This window comes from Zingiber officinale, chromosome 2B, assembly GCF_018446385.1.
Source record: "Zingiber officinale cultivar Zhangliang chromosome 2B, Zo_v1.1, whole genome shotgun sequence".
Classification (NCBI taxonomy): domain Eukaryota; kingdom Viridiplantae; phylum Streptophyta; class Magnoliopsida; order Zingiberales; family Zingiberaceae; genus Zingiber; species Zingiber officinale.
This window is the reverse complement of record NC_055989.1, coordinates 145547664-145565334: the sequence shown is the minus strand read 5'-3', so window position 1 is coordinate 145565334 and position 17671 is coordinate 145547664. Positions and strand designations below refer to the sequence as shown.

The 17671-nt window shown below is 36.2% G+C and overlaps 3 protein-coding genes across 5 annotated transcripts; all 3 read left to right on the top strand.

Moving 5' to 3' along the window:
- Positions 1 to 732: 732 nt before the first annotated feature.
- LOC122047667 (probable small nuclear ribonucleoprotein E) lies at positions 733 to 4717 on the top strand. Its single transcript, XM_042609094.1, has 6 exons — positions 733 to 857; positions 994 to 1020; positions 1154 to 1216; positions 3508 to 3586; positions 3669 to 3714; positions 4513 to 4717. Exons 1-6 carry the CDS (start codon positions 816 to 818, stop codon positions 4520 to 4522), a joined length of 267 nt encoding a protein of 88 aa, XP_042465028.1. The 5' UTR covers positions 733 to 815; the 3' UTR covers positions 4523 to 4717.
- Positions 4718 to 4852: 135 nt separating this feature from the next.
- LOC122047666 (protein GLUTAMINE DUMPER 3-like) lies at positions 4853 to 8059 on the top strand. 3 transcript variants are annotated; one of them, XM_042609090.1, is made up of 4 exons: positions 4853 to 6109; positions 6212 to 6264; positions 6599 to 6714; positions 7429 to 8059. In XM_042609090.1, exon 4 carries the CDS (start codon positions 7430 to 7432, stop codon positions 7883 to 7885), a length of 456 nt encoding a protein of 151 aa, XP_042465024.1. In that variant the 5' UTR covers positions 4853 to 6109; positions 6212 to 6264; positions 6599 to 6714; position 7429; the 3' UTR covers positions 7886 to 8059. The 3 variants fall into 3 exon arrangements, with proteins under 3 accessions (XP_042465024.1, XP_042465027.1, XP_042465025.1); XM_042609093.1 differs by having other exon boundaries at positions 6209 to 6264; XM_042609091.1 differs by having other exon boundaries at positions 4853 to 6264.
- A 1075-nt stretch (positions 8060 to 9134) lies between these two features.
- LOC122047665 (ribosomal RNA-processing protein 17-like) lies at positions 9135 to 13272 on the top strand. Its single transcript, XM_042609089.1, has 5 exons — positions 9135 to 9286; positions 11677 to 11835; positions 12322 to 12427; positions 12622 to 12748; positions 12845 to 13272. The coding sequence occupies exons 2-5, from the start codon at positions 11696 to 11698 to the stop codon at positions 13102 to 13104; spliced, it is 633 nt and encodes a 210-aa protein (XP_042465023.1). The 5' UTR covers positions 9135 to 9286; positions 11677 to 11695; the 3' UTR covers positions 13105 to 13272.
- Positions 13273 to 17671: the final 4399 nt, after the last annotated feature.

The window sequence follows — 17671 nt, the reverse complement described above, 5'->3', positions numbered from 1 at the left end:
AGGTCCCCATCTGTTAACAGGTGAGGGTTCATTGGCTCCCACCAACCCCCAACATTTCTTACTAACTTGGCTACGATTGTAAGGGTTATACAAGCACGACTCTTGTTCTAATGTAGATTAAATCTTCTGTCCCCAAATTTTTCTGTCCTCGTGTCCTTTGCCGATCGGACGGACCAGATTACATCTTAAGACATCATGGCATCTTTAAGATGTGTGCAGTATCCTCATGATGTGCAAGATATTCTTGAGATGTAATCTGGTCTGTCCGATCGGTAAGGAAATATAGGGACAAAAAAATTTAGGGATAAAGGATCCGAACTGATTCTAATGAGTCATAGGCTCTTGACTATTAATAAAATTTTTGCCTTGTTTAAAAAATATTTTCAATTTTAAGACCTTTAGAATGTTTTTGAATTTAAAATTTCTATCAAATTATCTTAGTTAAATTATTTAACCAAATAATAATCAATATTATATTATATTATAATATTATTTCATTATTAAATTTAAACCATCGTGGTGGCAAAAGTGAATACGTTCGTTCTCAGCGTTCTTGTCAATCCGACTCAGGGTCAATACGGAGATGGTAAATTTAAAGCATTGTGATGATATGAAAGTAAGATGTTAGGGGGCGAAACGAAGTTTTCCGAAACTTCAATATGTATTTATTATATTATGTAAAACTAAGGGTGCTTTCTGCGAAACAGCCGTCTCTAAAACTCAATGCTCGAATCTATATATTCTTCTTCCCGGCTTCTAGGGTTTTAGTTGTCGTCGTTGGATCAAATCGCGGAGGAAGCAGAGAAGCGTTAGCCATGGCGTCCACGAAGGTCCAGCGGATCATGACCCAACCTATCGTGAGTTCTCCTCTCCTCTTCTTTCCTCCACTCCTAGCTGAGCAAGCATAGCTGTGAGCTATTTTTAGTCTTCGCACGTCTCACAATATTTTTTTTTGCCTTTTTGGTTATGGGGGATCTGATGGAACTGCGACAGAATCTCATATTTCGGTTTCTTCAAAGTGTACGCTTTGATTCTTGTCGCTGCTTTAGTTTATGTTTTGTTTCGTTTAACATATTTTTGGTAAACGTGTTTTTATATTTTATATTTTATATTTTATATTTTATATTTTTTCTGTGTTGTGGAATTGCTTCAGAAAGCTCGCATTCAGATCTGGCTCTTTGAACAGAAGGACTTGAGGATTGAAGGGCGTATAATTGTACGTATGATATATCCGTTTTCTTCTGTCGCAAGGTTTAGGGCTTTATTCTCACTTTCGTTTCATTGCTCTGTTTGCAAACTTAGTGAGAGCTATTACCGTATTAGCCCGATGTTACTTCATACTTCTAACTTTCATTAATACGTCAAAAGAATATCTTTTAAAATGTCAATTGATGACAAAGATAAAATTTGGTTGGGGTTGAATCTTGGAAGAAGTCACGGTAATGGAGATTTGATTGTTTCTCTACCGATCAATGAAGGAGAAGGATGTACTGAAGCACTAAAGTTAGGCTTTACTCCCTATATGTTACCGTTCCACTCTTCTATTTTCGGTGATGGCATCATAGTGGCACTTGACTTAGGATCTGCCTTGCTAGTGGCCATGAATTTATGGAAGTGGCATTCCCATGAAACATCTGAGTATAACAACAACATTACTAAGCTTCCCACCCAAAACCATTATTAATTGGCCAAGTAGATTGATTCACCAACCAAAAGGTCATATTTTATGAAGTAGTTAGAGTATTTGCTTTATATGCTTTGATATCTCTGCTTTACTAGTCATATGTTGATTGAAGAATGTGTTAGTTAACTACTTATAGCTTTTAATTATTAAGATTTGAATATTCATGCTTTCCTATCAAACAATACAGAGTTATTTATACTCGCTAGGAGTATCGAACATTAGTGTGAACCCAAGTGTCCAACAGGGATATTTCTTAAGAAGTATACACTAGGCAAGAGGGGGTATGGGCATTGACTCAAAGTGCTGGTATCAGAGTGTGGGTGTCTGGCACAGGCACAAAGTAGGTAAATAAACATTTTAGGTATGAGAGTTAATGAAATGCTGCTTTTAAATCTTAGCAGTAATTATGGAATTTGTTTTTGTGCACAGTTAATTAACCAATACCTTGAATGTTAGTGCTTAAGGCTGCAAATTTAAATAGGTTTAAACATTTTAAGCTATATATATATATATATTTTGAAATTGTATCATTTATTTGCATTATATTTAGCTAATAGCCAGTATTAAATGGTAATGAAGTCACGTCTAGATTTTTTCCTTTGGGAGACGTGGAGGCATGGATAAAACTTACTGGTTGAAGCTTTGGTTCAGAAGTTTCTGTTCTCATGAGTTGGACTTGGATTCATGAAGTACTTTCACATTGAAATTTATGAGAACATAATCATTATTCAAAAGCTAAGGGTTTCTATTTATGTTTGCCCTGAATTAAAGATGATGGATCAATAAATACCAAAATCCTTTTCTTACGAAGATAAATTCATATAGGAATATCTTTTAGAAAAATCAAGAAGCAAAAGAGAGTAGAGAAGGAAAGAGTAGGGAAGTAGCTTGATGCTACCAATCTACCTTGCCTGGATTGTGCATTCGAGTAAACTAGCTCATTTTGCCTAAACATCTCTCTCATCTTGATGGACTCATTTGACTCAGTCAGTCATGCTCGATCAGCCGGCTCGACTAGCCCAATCAACCCAATGGGTTCAATTGCTCCGTCTAAATAGTTTGTCCTCGATGGGTTTACCTACGCAATTATACTTACCCAGCCTGGCTTGTTCGTTTGAGCAAACTAGCTAATTTGATCTAAATGCCTCTCGTCTTGATGGACTCATTTGACTCAATTTTGTCATGCTCGATCAGCCTGCTCGACTAGCCCAATCAACCCAATGGTTTCAATTGCTCCGTCTAAACAGCTGTCTTACTTGCTCAACCACCTATATCTGCTTGTCTCACTTGACATGATTGACGTGCTCGATGCATTGCACGACTCAATTGGCTCTACTAGCTCACTTAGCCTAGCTGTCTCATATGAGATATGACTCACTAGGCCTACTCAGCTTGACCGACTCACCCTACTCAGCTTGAACGATTCGAACAGATTGATGGTATCATCTAGTCCAATTGACTCAATCAGTCTAATTTGCCTTAATGACCCGTCTAGCTCAAGCTCAACTCATGTACTCGATCACCAAACCTGATTGTCTCACCCTTATCATATATATATTTTGAAGAGTTGAATAGAATATAAGTATTATCTGAAGAATGGAAGAGTTATGAAATATTTATTCCTACAATGGTGTGAGGAATACTATTCTTTATGAATAATCAAAATTTTATAAAAATTAAGTTCATTTTAGTAACTAAATATGAATATTTATTCTATGAGATTTCATGGAAAATAGAATAGTCATTCTTATAAATCAAATAATGCACCATAAGTAATTTATTTAATATATGTGAAGGTGCTAAAATACATTCTCACTTCGTAGGGTTTTGATGAGTATATGAACCTGGTTCTCGAAGATGCTGAGGAAGTCAACGTCAAAAAGAACATCAAAAAGACATTGGGCAAGTCACTTATTTATGCATTATTTTTCATGTTTTTTTTCCTCATCCTATGATCATCCTGAAATCTGTCCTTGCATTGTAGGGAGGATTTTGCTCAAAGGAGACAACATAACTTTGATGATGAATACGTAAGTGGTGTCCATCTTTTGTTTGTTAATAGAGCATATTATCAATTCATGTATTTTTTTTTTCCTTTTTTACCAAACGATGCCTCGACAATTGTTTTCACCCAATGACACTCTAGCTATTAATTTTTTCCTTATTATCTTTAAATTTCAAATTTCCTTCAAATTCCAAATGCAAGCTGATTCACATGAATTGTAGTAAAAATATTATATATTTGAGTAATGGTCAATAAGCTCCCTCATACTCAACACTTTTGTTTTGTGTAAATTTGAGATTCGGAATCTGCAACTTGATTCGAACATAAATTTAAATGGTGTAATAAAATATAAAATGACCCACACTGAGTTGCAGATTAACTTGTTGCATGATTTTCAGACAATTGACAGATATTTGAGCCTTTCAATCTAAATTTGGTTATCTTGGAGTTTATCACCTTAATTTTCCATAGTTTAAAATTTCACCGAACAAGTATAATTTTTTACCATGTAAGTTGCTCAAACCTTTAGTTTTGCGTAAATTAAACTGTAAGAAACTCCTTACCATTTTGAGTTGGAAGGAAATCATATATATATAGTTCTTGTTGTAAAGTCACTCTGTAAATTGATTCAACTTTCATTTGTACTTTGAAATGAATTTGAAAATTAAAATATAATCTGAGAAAAAAAATAGTTGAGGCATGATTTGTTTAATAAACAAATATCTTATCATGATTTGATAAAAGCAATATAAAGGGTATAATTTAATACAATGCCATTAATATGACATATCCTGTGGTCCTGACTTGTCCATTTCATTTTCAGGGGGAAATGAGTGTATTGAACCTTCAATTCCTCTTTTACCTCATTGCAGTAGCTGTTGTCTGAGAGGGTTGGTAAACTTGCTACTTGTTCCTGATTTTAGCCACTCTGTATGATGATATGTATTTTCTTCAAGAACATTGCAAAAGCATCAAAATGTATTCTCATACTCTTTTAAGATGGAAGCGAGATTGCACCAGGTTTTGAATTGCCCCTTTTCTGCAGCTGTTTAGTGCTTGCTTTGCTTGATGAACATGGCTTTGTTGAAGTAGCTAAGTTGATGGCTATTATACCATTAGGAGACGGTCACATCTTCTCCAAGGACCTCTGACAATGATGTCTAGCCGATTATCAACCCTAACTTCTTCATTGATGAGAGAATGACTTGTTAGCTCAACTACTGATGCAAAAAAAAAACTTATAAAGCGTGGGAGCAAATTGTATTATTAATATCTCCATCAAGACTTGAAGTTCAACTCATAGTCTAGAATCACCTGTAGTTGATATTATGGGGGACTAGTGCTTTTCAACACTTCACTTGGATTATGTTTGCTCAAATATAAATTGTCATCATGACCTACTTATATTTAATTGATCCACAATTTATCACATAGATTGTTTTTTGTTCAATACTTTACTGTGTCTAAGATTAGATATGTGCCGATGTCAATTGTCATGACTATCTTAGATGATAGAGTTCTGACCCATTAATGCGTTAAGATTTTGTCAAGATGTCTAAGTCTAAGTTATTATGATGCTTTTATGACCATCTTTGTCAGTACTTTGTAACTTTGCTAATGTCTAAACATGAGCTTAGGATGCTTTCCTTTTGGTATGGTGTCGAAACTACTCTGAAAACAACTGATCTTATCCACTATCAGTCAAAGTGGAACCCTAATTGCAAGTGTAACCAAATCCTTCATCATTAAGGCTGTTTTTTTTCTCCTTTCTTGAGGTTGACAGCCATTAACCTACTGTTTATTGTTATTTCCTGTTGTTGCTGTCATAATTACGGAAATCAAAACAGTTTTTTAATTGGATGAGTTTTTCAGATCATTAGTTTAGTGGTTGGACAGGTGGATTGGTTGAATATTATGTCATCAGACCAACAAACCAACTTGGTACAGTAATTTCCGTAAAGTCGTTAAAGCTGGACTTCAGAGGATAATACGAGTCAAGGGATCGAAGCATGGAGGACTACTTGTATGGGAAATTAAGAGATTAGACACAGATAGTCAAAAGTTGAGTCCTTATTTCGAAAGTTTAACCAAATCTTTCACCATTGAAGCTTTTCCTTTTCTCAAGTTTTCTCGAGGTTTACAGCCATTAGCCGATTGTTTATTGTTGTTCCTCTTGTTGCAGTGTCTCCTTTCTTCTGCCATTTGTTGCTTAATCTCTCGTGCCATTTGTCATCATCCTTCTACTCATGTTCTTAGTGGTTGTTTTCCTTTGAAATCTAATCTCCATGTTTTAAATTATGTTGTTTTTCATTACCTTATGAGTTGACTTAGATTGAGATTAGTAATGGACTCAACCCAATCTATGTCTGGGCCGGCATGCAGTTCGACCAATTGATCTATCAGTCGACTACTGAAACCAGGTTATGGTTTGTCTGAACAATTTTCTTACTCATCAATGTTTTTTCTGCTCCAACTCCAACTTTTTTTAGGGTTTGACATGTTAACATCATCCACATCAGCAGAACAATTGCATTCCATGTCAAGGAGCACAGAACCACCCCACCATTCAGTGCTGGTGAGTATCAAAACCCTCAAAGTTTTGTCCACAGATTGCAAAACACCAAGTAGTGGCATCAGATGTACCAATTTTGCGCTAAGTTTTATCCATCTTGCTGTCTCTTTGTATGTGCTCGAACTTGGAGAGGTATTTTAAGGGGGAACTCTTAACTTATCTCATTTTATCATGTTATGTCATTGTTAAAATAAATAATTTCAATAATTATTTTTAAGTCATTTATTTAAAAAGAAAAATGAAACTTTCAAAATGTTGGATATTTAAAAAATTGTGGTCTTTATTCATTCTTCGTTTTTTCTTCCCATTTATTGTTCCCTGTTGTCTCTTTGCTTAGGGTTGGCATTTGAAACTAGGTCCCTCAACCTGGGTGGCAGGCAACCATTAAAGTGGTGGGATCAGACAATTGGGTCCATGCCGGTTGATGTAGATCGGCCATCATCCATGTCGCAGGTAGCTATTGATGATATGATATTAGACACGATCCAATAATCTAAAAATCGATCTACTTTTATCTAAAATACGATACCATTTAGATGGAGCATTAACAAACTTACAATACAATATTGTCGTAAGACAAACTAAACATTGCGAAACTCTCAGCTCCTATACAAGCATTGCTTAGCATGGAGGACAAGTGGCCCAAAGGTTACTTGAATCGAATTCCTTGCTTGGTATGAAGGTTAATTTTAATACAAAGTGAATCACTTTTTAATGCATAATTAAGCTCTTATTGTTCCAAACTTTTCCTCTTTGTTTTTCCAAGTCTACAAAAGGGCTATTAATTATAATATCAAAAACTTGACTCCAAGTCTTCATATTTATCCAATAAATAAGTAAATTGAAGTCTTCACAATAAAGTGTCTTCATTAACATTTGTTTTAACCATAACATTTAATGATGTTAGGTCATTACCCAAATCACTCTCATTCAATGGCAAATAGACTTATGAGGGTATGATATTTTTATCATATGTTGTTTTATTTCTCTTACAAATGCCTTGGAATGAATATGAGGTATACGCATTACCTTTTGCCATAAGAGTACATTATCATCCCTAACTCCGCATATTACCAAACCCATTAGCACCTCTATAGGCTTTTATAAATACTAACCACTCCTCTCGTTCTCTCTCACCCGCTGGCTGCCCTCTCGCACGCACGACAGCATGCGGGCCCCCGCAGGTTTCACCGCCGACGGTGACGGCGCCTCGCTTCTCTCCTCTCCTCCATCCTCCTCCGCCGCTACTGCCGGCGGCGGATCCCAGTCGGCGTGGCACTCGCCGGTGCCGTATCTCTTCGGCGGGCTCGCCGCCATGCTCGGGCTCATCGCCCTCGCGCTCCTCATCCTCGCCTGCTCCTACTGGAAGCTCTCCAGCTACCTCGACTCCAGCTATCTCGACTCCAGCGACGCCGACGACGGCGCAGAAGGCCCCTCCACCGACCACCAGAAGCGCGCCGGTGGGCCCGCCGTCCTCGAGGAGCGTTTCCTCGTCATCATGCCAGGAGACGACGCCCCCACCGTCCTCGCCATCCCCATTTCTAAACCTCCCTCCGCCAACTCCTCCGCCACGGTGACCACCGACCAAGGCAACGGAGAACCTTCCGCCAGTGCGGTAACCTGACCGGGGACGGCGCTGGGCAACCCGCTTATTCCGTTCGTGTTCATGTTCATGTTCATGTTCATGCGCGCATAATTAATTCGGGAATGTAAATCTGTGAGTTAAATTGATAAAAAAAAATTCGATGATTTCCCCCCCTCTAAATTTAATTAAAAAAATTGAAGTCAACAAAACGATAATATAATTTTACTTTGCCTAAGGGAATATAACATAATTTTGTATTTTGTATTTTGTATTTTGCCCCTTCTAATTTACCCATCATACAATTTTATCATTTTGCCATTTTTTCGTCGAAACACACACAGATATATATAATTTTAAAATTAGCTTAGAGAAAAAATTTGAAAAAAAAAACTGTTAGGATTGCCTGTGATTTTTAACTTCATAGAGCTAAAAATATATAATTTTTTACACATTAGAATATAAAAAACTCTATTTTTATTGTCACACATTGATTCGAAGACTTGCTTAGGCCAGGTGAGTTTTAGCCCTGAAGAATAAGAAAATATGATTTTGCAAAACATATATATATATATATATTAACATCACCAGGTTTCTAACTTTGCAAGTGTTGAAAATGGAAGCAACACTTGCAATCTAGATTTAGCATTTTCAAATTGTCTTCCTTATCAATCACCATGTCGAGAACATCACCTGATATCAAATTAAGTACTTTGTTGATGTATTAATATTAGCAATAATAATCTTTGTTACTATTTCTCAGATAAATTTATATATGTGAGAGGATATACAAATAAAGATAGAAATCGAGGATATGTGCGAGAAAATTTGAATGTGTTTGGTGGCATGTCTTGCTATCATACATGAGAATAGTGTTGTTATCTTCAACTGTTTCATTTAAGAATGCACAGTGGAGTGACTGTGATGGTGCAAAGGGTGTTCTTAGGACCACCGTCCTCACCATTTTCATCTTCCTGTGTTGTTTGCTGGAGTTGCTGGAGTTGATGATGACGATGTTCCATTCGCGAATTAATTTTCATCTTCCATTCGCGAATTAATTTTAGCAGCTGCCACGGGCTCAATGACAAACTTGCACACTCCTAGTGAGCTCACAACCATCTGGCCACGAGTTTGAGGCCTATTTGTAACCTCGATGGTTTGTAAGCTCGAAAACTAAATATATTTAGCCATTATTTCGCTCTAATTAAATTAGGGGTGAAACGAGAGGTTCTGAAAATATTGAGGTGTACTTCAACAATTTTGAAAATTAAGTTAAACCTATAGGAGTTAAATGAAAACTTCTCCGATATCCCCCCTCAACCCTATTCCGCACGCTTGCTCGTGCCACGCCCGCCGCCCTCCTTTGCGATCGGCCCCCCTTGGCCGCCGATTTATCACCTTCCTCCGCCGATTTTTCTTGCTGTCGCATCTGCTTCTGATCAGGTTAGAAATCTCTACTTCTTCGATTTCTATGTCATCTCCTTCCGTTCCGACTCGCCGACGGATCGAATCTCGATTCATCCCGGAATGATACCGTCCGAGATTCGCTTTGTCTCGTTCGATACCGTACGAAATAGATCGGCGCGGACGGTATCGCTTCAGTAGATGGAATTATCTACAATCGCAACAGTTTCATGTTTTTTCTTAGAAGGAATCATACTTCTGTGTTGCTCGGCACTCTCTATCTTTTCTGTAATTTCTCTCTTTGCTAATAAGCTGTTCAGATGTAGCTTGTTCGTGTCCTTTGTTTTTTCTGGATTTTGGATCATGGGTAAGATGCTGTGCAGATTCAAACTGTTCGTTGTATGATGGTATTACTGTATGATGGAGATCCATTGGCTGCGTTACTTTTTGTTGCTACTTTACCATGTCATAAAATAAAAGTAATCTTTTTCAAATTTGATAAGGTACTTACTGCAGCATTTTTTTGTATGATGTCTTACGAATTGTAGATAGTTTATTTCCATTAAGATTCAAGTCATGCATTGCTGTTGGTGATGAGTGAATGACCTGTGCAAGGAGGGAAACAAAGGGTCCTTCTGAGTAGAAGCAGTGTGTAGATTTCAAAGAATCATTAGCTAGGAATGTGAGTCGTGGCTGAGAGGAAGGCCAGTTAGCACTAAGCCATAACCAAGGGAACTTGTAGGAAGCTTCAAGGTTGGGTGAGCAAATGATCAATTTCACTAGAAATATTATAAACGATAAGTGGTAGATTACAATCAAATACTAAATTGCTGGAATAGTTGTATTTTTTTTATTTTTTTTCAAATCTAGACTTGATTCTCAATTTGTCCACACATGTTGGATTGGGTCCTTCAATAGTTAGAAGTGGTATGGCACATTAGTAGAGTGGTTGTATTCTCACAAAAAGAATAAAATTTACATGGATAATTTTTAGAACCCTGTTATAATACCTAATTACCAAATAATGTGTCATAAAATAACACTATGAAAACCGGAGCTGAAAAACACTATATTTAAGTTAGATAAACAATACAAAAGTTGTTTTGATTATAACAGGGACTCCACTATATGCTTGAAATTAGAGTAATTCAGTGTGGATCTTGTTCTGATGTGTAAATAGGTAATGACAAATATGATGACTGTTATTAGTTTGTTCCCAATCTGTATAACTCATGATTACTTTACTACATTGGTTAATGCACACTGAATTTAATATTTCTATTAGGTCTGACATGCTAGAAGGATAATGTAGATGCACAATGAGTCTGACTATAGTTTGAGTATGTGCCTCTATAGCATTATGCTAGTTATGTATCTATGAATTTGTTGGACACAGAGATCTCCAGATACATTTACAGGTTCCACACTCTATAGTCAATTTGCATTATGATTGTTCGTGTATGGCTTTATTATTCAATTATTGTTCCTTCCTGATTGTTATTCTGTTGCCAATCTTTCTTGTAACCAAAAAAAAAAACAAACGCTTGGCAAGTATGACACGCCAAAGCTGAGAGCTCCATTGAGTTATACTGGAAATATTGTTCAATATCTAGGCCCGCATAATCTGGTTATTTCATTAAATAGAACTACAGAATTTTCCAAGGATACACATGTACACATGTTGAATCACTCTGTTCACCATATACCCAATCCACCATTTCTACAAGTTTAGTTAGTTACTTCCCTTTAATCGAGTGCAATCCCAAATCTCCCCAAGTAAAGCATTTGTACATCTCTGAGTTGATATTTATAGGCAACATGCATGCTTGCATGCTATAAGGAATGCTTGAGAAACTGCTGTGATTAGTGTGATTCTTCCCTGCAAATTATATTGTTCTTGCAAACTAACCACCTCTGGATCACCTTCGTTTATGAAGGGGCCAATTTTACATTCTAGTTTTTGAACAAATTATTCTTAATCATCAATGCTTCACAAAATACATGCTACCAATCAATTTGGTGTGACAATTCTATTATATTTTTGTCTAATTTTGACATTGCCACTATTACAAGAACTACACTTTGAAATCATAAGTACAGTTAAGCTATGAATACCCATGCTTTTCCTTTGTCTATTTGTTAAATTAGGTTGATCTGATCAATTTAAACTTTGAGCATGATTTGGATAAAATATTCTATAATTACATGATATATTTGTTTCTTGGTGATAAATGCATTTTCTGATTTGAAGAATATATGAATTTCTAACTATTTATGACATGTTTGCGAGTGAAGATACATGGAGCATTGCAATTTCGAGCTGGACTCCCAACACTCTAACTATTAGAAATTATAATTTATAGTTAGTAAATGCTTCTTCCAAACATTAGTGTTAAAAAAGATTGTTGTGTTTGTGTTGTGAAAAACAGAAGGGTTCTGCGATAGATAATGGCAGGTGAATCAGATGAGGAGTTTGATGAGGGAGTCATGGTGGGGCAACTACCCGTGGTATCTGTGCCAAGGCATATCAAGAAGAGAGCTCTCAAGAACAAAGCTCTGTCTGTCAGTTTCGATGCCAAAGAACTCAGGTGACCTCATCTGCTAGCCCAAGATCTTTCTATTTTCATATCAAAGGAGTTTCTTGTGTTGTTGATTTGGGTACATTGTTTCAGTTTTTCGTCTTGTTTTGATTGGGTCGCATCTTTCAGGTTTAATTTTTCACTGAATACAACAGTAGAAACCACAAATGACTTCTATCATTCAGACGTAGACAGCCGATTTATTCTGATTTTCCTAAATTAATAATTTTATTCTGTGCGCAATGGCATCTTACTGAAGCTCACAGTGAGAATCGATTGATATCGTATGAAAAACATTAGGATTTTCATCCAAGTAAAATATGCTCCTATTTCCCATTTATGTCGCCATTGTTCTATTTATGCAATATGGTTTTTTTGTAGTATAGTTAGTATATTTACCTATGATCTACTACCAAATTGACTATCGTAGACATGGGATTTTGATAGATAATCATATTCTTTTTATGGCACACTCAACAAGCATTTCTGTGACAGGGAATATGTTACTGGCTTTCACAAAAGAAAGGTGAAAAGAAGAAAAGAAGCACAAAAACAGTTGCAAGAAAAGGAGAGGTTGAAGAGGATCCGGACTCGGAAATTGGTTTGTCAACTATTTCACATATGCACTGTGACTTAGTCTCAATATATTTAGTTGGATATTTTGAATCTTGGTAAATGATTTATGAATATTCTTTTAACATATGTGCTGGTTACTTCACCTATAACCTAGGCAAGAGTCTAAAGCTCTGTTCTATTTTAATCTCACATTTGTCTACCTTCTTTTCGTTATTATAGAGGAAACAAGAAAAAGAAATCGCATTGTACGGTAAGGTTCTTTCTTCAGAAGATCCACCTCCTGCTGCTGCTGAGCCCGATAATGATGGTCATGCCGAGCAAGACAACATGATAGCATCTGCTTCAGGTACTTTCTAGTCTCCTTCGACATCACGGTCAATGCTATATTTTCATTCCTTGATCGATACATTGGGTCGCTGTGCTAATGTTATTGTGTCCGAAGAGACAAAGATGTATGAAGACCGCACCACAACCATTACAGTTACTACAAGTTCTATTTCCCATGACGACAACGATGATGATGATGACTTGAAGCCAACGGACATTATACCGTTTGCGACTAGAAAAGCAGAAAAGAGCCCTGGCTTGGCTGTGAAGAAGAAACCATTAAAGAAAGTCGCTAAGCACAAGTCACATAAGAAAGGTGGTAAGAAGCGTTCAATCGAGAAGAAACATAAAAAGAACAAGAGGCATAAACGATGACCAATTCGCCCTGGTTAGCCCTCTTTCTAGCGCTTGTAGTAATTTGTTACGATGAGTTTTAACCTTTTTGATACACCAAGTTGCTACAACAAAATTGGTGGTGGTGTAATATTTTCTGATATTGGACACTAGCATAATATTGGTTCCTTGGTTTCATGGAAAATAATATAGATAGTGATTTTTTTTTCTTTGGGTCCATAAAAAGTATAAATTTTTGTTTAAAGAAAAAAATAACTGTTATTTGAAGAATCAGTGAATAACGTTGTTATTTGATAATTTTTTGGAAATAAAAAAGAACGACCTTAAATTTTTCCCATCAAGATAAATTCGCAAGTACTCTGGAATTTATTTTGATGGTCAATATAAATTTTTTATGTATCTCTACTAGCTTTTTTAAATTTATATTGATGGGAAATTTTCCTGGATCAAATCGAACACTTTATTAATGTGACTCGATTAAGGGTATTTGGCTGAGCTTATAAGCTCTCTATATAAGTTATTTTTAAAAAAGTATGGAAGACTTTATTTTTTAAAAAAATATCTTATTTTAATAATTTCTTCTCTAAAATATCCTTATATAATTTCATAAATTCTCATCTTATCCTCTATAAATTTTTATAAACTTAATATCTTTATATATCCACCGACTTCTCTTCCAGCGCTGTGCCATCTTCTCCACCAACGTCTCTTTCCAATTTTCTCTCCCCTGGTGCAAAAATTCGCTCAAAACCTTCTATTAATAAAATGCCCAAAACCCTCTATTAATAGTATTATACCCTTTTTGATAATTTTATTAATAAAAAAATCTTATAATACCAAACACATCAATATCTTTAAGTTGATTGTAATAAGTTCACCCAAACACTTTAACAGCTTATTTTTAAAATAAGACCTAACAACTTATAAGCTCCTAAAACAACTTATAAGCTGTACGAGTTTATAAGCTGTTTTTAATAAGTTTAGCCAAACACCCTCTAAGTGTGCTACAACCTTATGTGTAATTACCGCCATTCGTTGGGTTTGAAATGAGGTTCAAAATTTTTAAAACGGCGTAAAATCAATCAAAATAATGCTCGGTGTCAAATAGTCTGCCCATCCTAGGCGGTCCTTTGGTCATTTGTCTTAAACTATAATTTAGATTGTGTAAAGTATTAGGGCGCTAAATACACAAAAATACAGCGAAAAACATCTAGTTCCTTATCAAGAGGATCCATACGAAGGGAAGAATAAACAACATCAAGTGTTCGCGCCTCTAGCGTGCACACGATCTTCCGACAGCTAGGATCTCAGCACGATCAAACGTTCACGCATCTAACGGTATCCACACGAACAAGTGTCTCCGTTTGTCTCACAAACTCTAAAGTGGAGAAGAAAACTACCTTAGGTTGTGCTCTAAACCAAGAATGTGAGTTTCGGCCAAGATGAGGAAGAAGGAAGAAGAAGAAGAAGAAGAAGAAGAAGAAGAAGAAAAGTTTTTCATCTAATGAAAATTATCATCCATAAATTTTCATTTATATCCATCTCATGAATACAAAAGGGTTTTGCTCTTTCGTCTTCTAATCCAATGGTTTGAAATTGACCATTCAATCCAATGGTTCAAAATTCACTATTCATTTTCCTTGATGACTATTATTTTTCTTGGTGAACTCAAGTTCACCCAATGAGTCTAACTCATTGAACTATCACCCATTGAGTCTAACTCATTGAACCATATCAATCTAAATTGACTCCATGAACATCAATCCAAATTGGCTCCATGAATCTAATTCAAATTAGACTTAATCCAATAATTGGATCCAATTGAGTCTAACTCAATGAGTCTAATTTGGATTAGATTTAATCCAATGATCCATCATATAAATCTATCTCCAAATTAACTTGTTCTTTGTGTGTGACCCAATAGGTTCTCGTAACATGTATCAAAATCAACATTTAGATATATAAGCAATGAGTGACATCTAACAAGTCATCATTGCTACCGAAGTGACAAGAATGTTGAGATCCGACTTAACCTTTCCATGACTATTATCTTGTATGACTTGGTCCCTCTATCCTTGATATCTAGATTAATCAATGAGGCATAGACAGTATCATCCTCTTATCAACTTTTGTGTTTCTTGATTTCTAAGTAGACACACTCAATCAAATAAGCTCAATATCTCATATTGACTCATTTGTGCTTGGTCATGTTTTCTTGTGTCATACTAATCAAGGGACCCACATATATCACTTCCGTTATATGAAAGGGATAGATCCCATTTACATCACTCACATCCCTCCGCATAAGTTATAGCATACCCAGTGATCGACTTTATAGTCCACCCTGTTACGGGTGACGTTTGCCGATACCAAAGTATACAATGTCTTATGTAGGGAACCGTAGTGACTTCAAGCTATTCATACCAATAGTCACATGAGAATGTTTATGACACTTATATAACGATCTATGAAATATTCTCATGGCGGGTCATTTAGTATATATTCTCTAATATCTCATATCTATGACTTGTGAGATTAAGTCATCCATTGACTTACATGTTAGTCTCAACGCATTAATATTGTCCTTGTATATTAATGTTTGACTAGGAATAGTTAAGAGTAGTGTTCTATGTATATCTACAATATCTCACTATCAATTCAACCAATTAATATGTTGTAGACAAGAACCTACTACCCAAGGACATTATTATACTTATTCATTCGGCACTGAACTAAAATAAATATAATAACCAACTTTGCCTTTTATTAATAATGAAATATGATACAAAATGAGACCTTTACAATCATCTCATAATTGGTATTAGGGCTACTATTAATAGATGGAAGGGTGAACCAGAGGAAATCACAGTTAATATTGGCTGGATTTTGACCACGATCTGACGTACAAATTATGGAAGGGACCAGGAGGGGACCAGAGATTATAGACCAGAAGATCAACACTCGGTATCTTAGGCTCATAGCGGTGTTGGCACACAAAAAGATATTTCATCTTCTTCTTGACTGTTTACCATTAGAGCCGGTGTAAGCTTCGATCTCGGACTTAGAGGACTACGATTCATCTCATGTGGTCTTAAAATTCTTGTGTTTCGATCTTGCTGATCTTTTTCCCTTGTCCTTTTCCTTATTTTTCAGTTCAGGCCAGTCATCTTTGATGTGCACTTCTCCTTGGCAATTATAGCACTGAACCTTCTATTTGCTCCGAAAGTGCTTTTTCACCTACGACTTATTAAATTTATTAGATCTAATGAACTTGCTAAATTTTCTTACCAATATTGCTGCTTCATTTTTATCGATTAATTATTCGGAGTCTGGATCTGTTTCACCTTTCTTGTTGGCCTTTAGAGCTATGTTATGAGCTGTCTTTTCTTCTTTATTTCGTAAGCCTACACATCTTAATTCGTGAAGTTCAAAAATGGAAACAGTTTTTTTAATGAACTAACTCGAGGTCTTTAAATATATAAAACAAGTCGATTATAGATGTCTAGTCGAGTGTCCTAGGAAATGCATTAAAAGTATACCTTAATAAATCTCAATTCGTTACCTTTTCTCCGAGATTCGCGAGTCTGGTGATGAGTTCTTTGATCCTTGAGTGTAGATGTGTGACTGTTTCGCCTTCTTCCATCTGGAGGTTCGTCAGTTAGTTCCGGAACATGTATCGTTTCGAGAGCTTTGCTTCGGAAGTTCCTTCGTGTAGCTCCAGGAACTTCTTCCAAAGTTCCTTTGCTGATTCGTAATCTTCGATCCGATTAACTTCTTAGGATGGAAGTACGCTGAGCAGGTGGAACTCGGCTCGTCCGTTTGTTATGAAGTTTGTTTGCTCCTTCTTAGTCCATTTGTATTCTTTTTTTTCATTTCCTTGTGAGTCTATAGGAGCTACAAAACCATATTTAATAATTAAAGCAATTCAAAGTCTATTTTAAAGAATACCTCCATGCGTTTCTTTCATGTCGCGAATTCTCCCTCGAACTTCAGTGGGTAAATGCTCGGTTTGGCCATCGTCTCAGTGCTTCAGTGGGCGGTTAGTCCTTCTGAGGTGTTCTGACTCTGATACCACTTGGCACAACAGGGTCGATTAGAGGGGGGGTGAATTTCCTAAAAAAAAATGCCCGTTCTCGTTCTTTTGATTTAATTAGTAGCACAATAAAAAACAACAATAATAACACTGAGCTAAACAATTTAAAAGAAAGATGTAAGAAGGTCAGAAATTAACTTGGTTACAATCTAGATGGTTGTTAATCTAAGACAGTGTAAGGCACTAGAAAATCTCCTTCGTTGCATGTGGAGAAACCTCATACAGACGTTGACAGCTCAAGAAATAGATTAGGAAAGAGTACAAGAGTCGTAGTTCAAGTTGTTGTCTATTTCCTAGCTCCAAGAGTCGTTTTATAGCACTTGGAAAATTCTATCTGAGGCTGGAAGGCGCCTTCAATAGGCTAGAAGTCGCCTCCAACGTGGCAAGCTTTATCCGTGTGTAGATAAAACTTTATCTTTGCTAACAGTCACTGGAAGGCACTTTCGTACTGTTCATCGAAGGTGCCTTCCATACGGCAGATCAACTCTTTTGTTG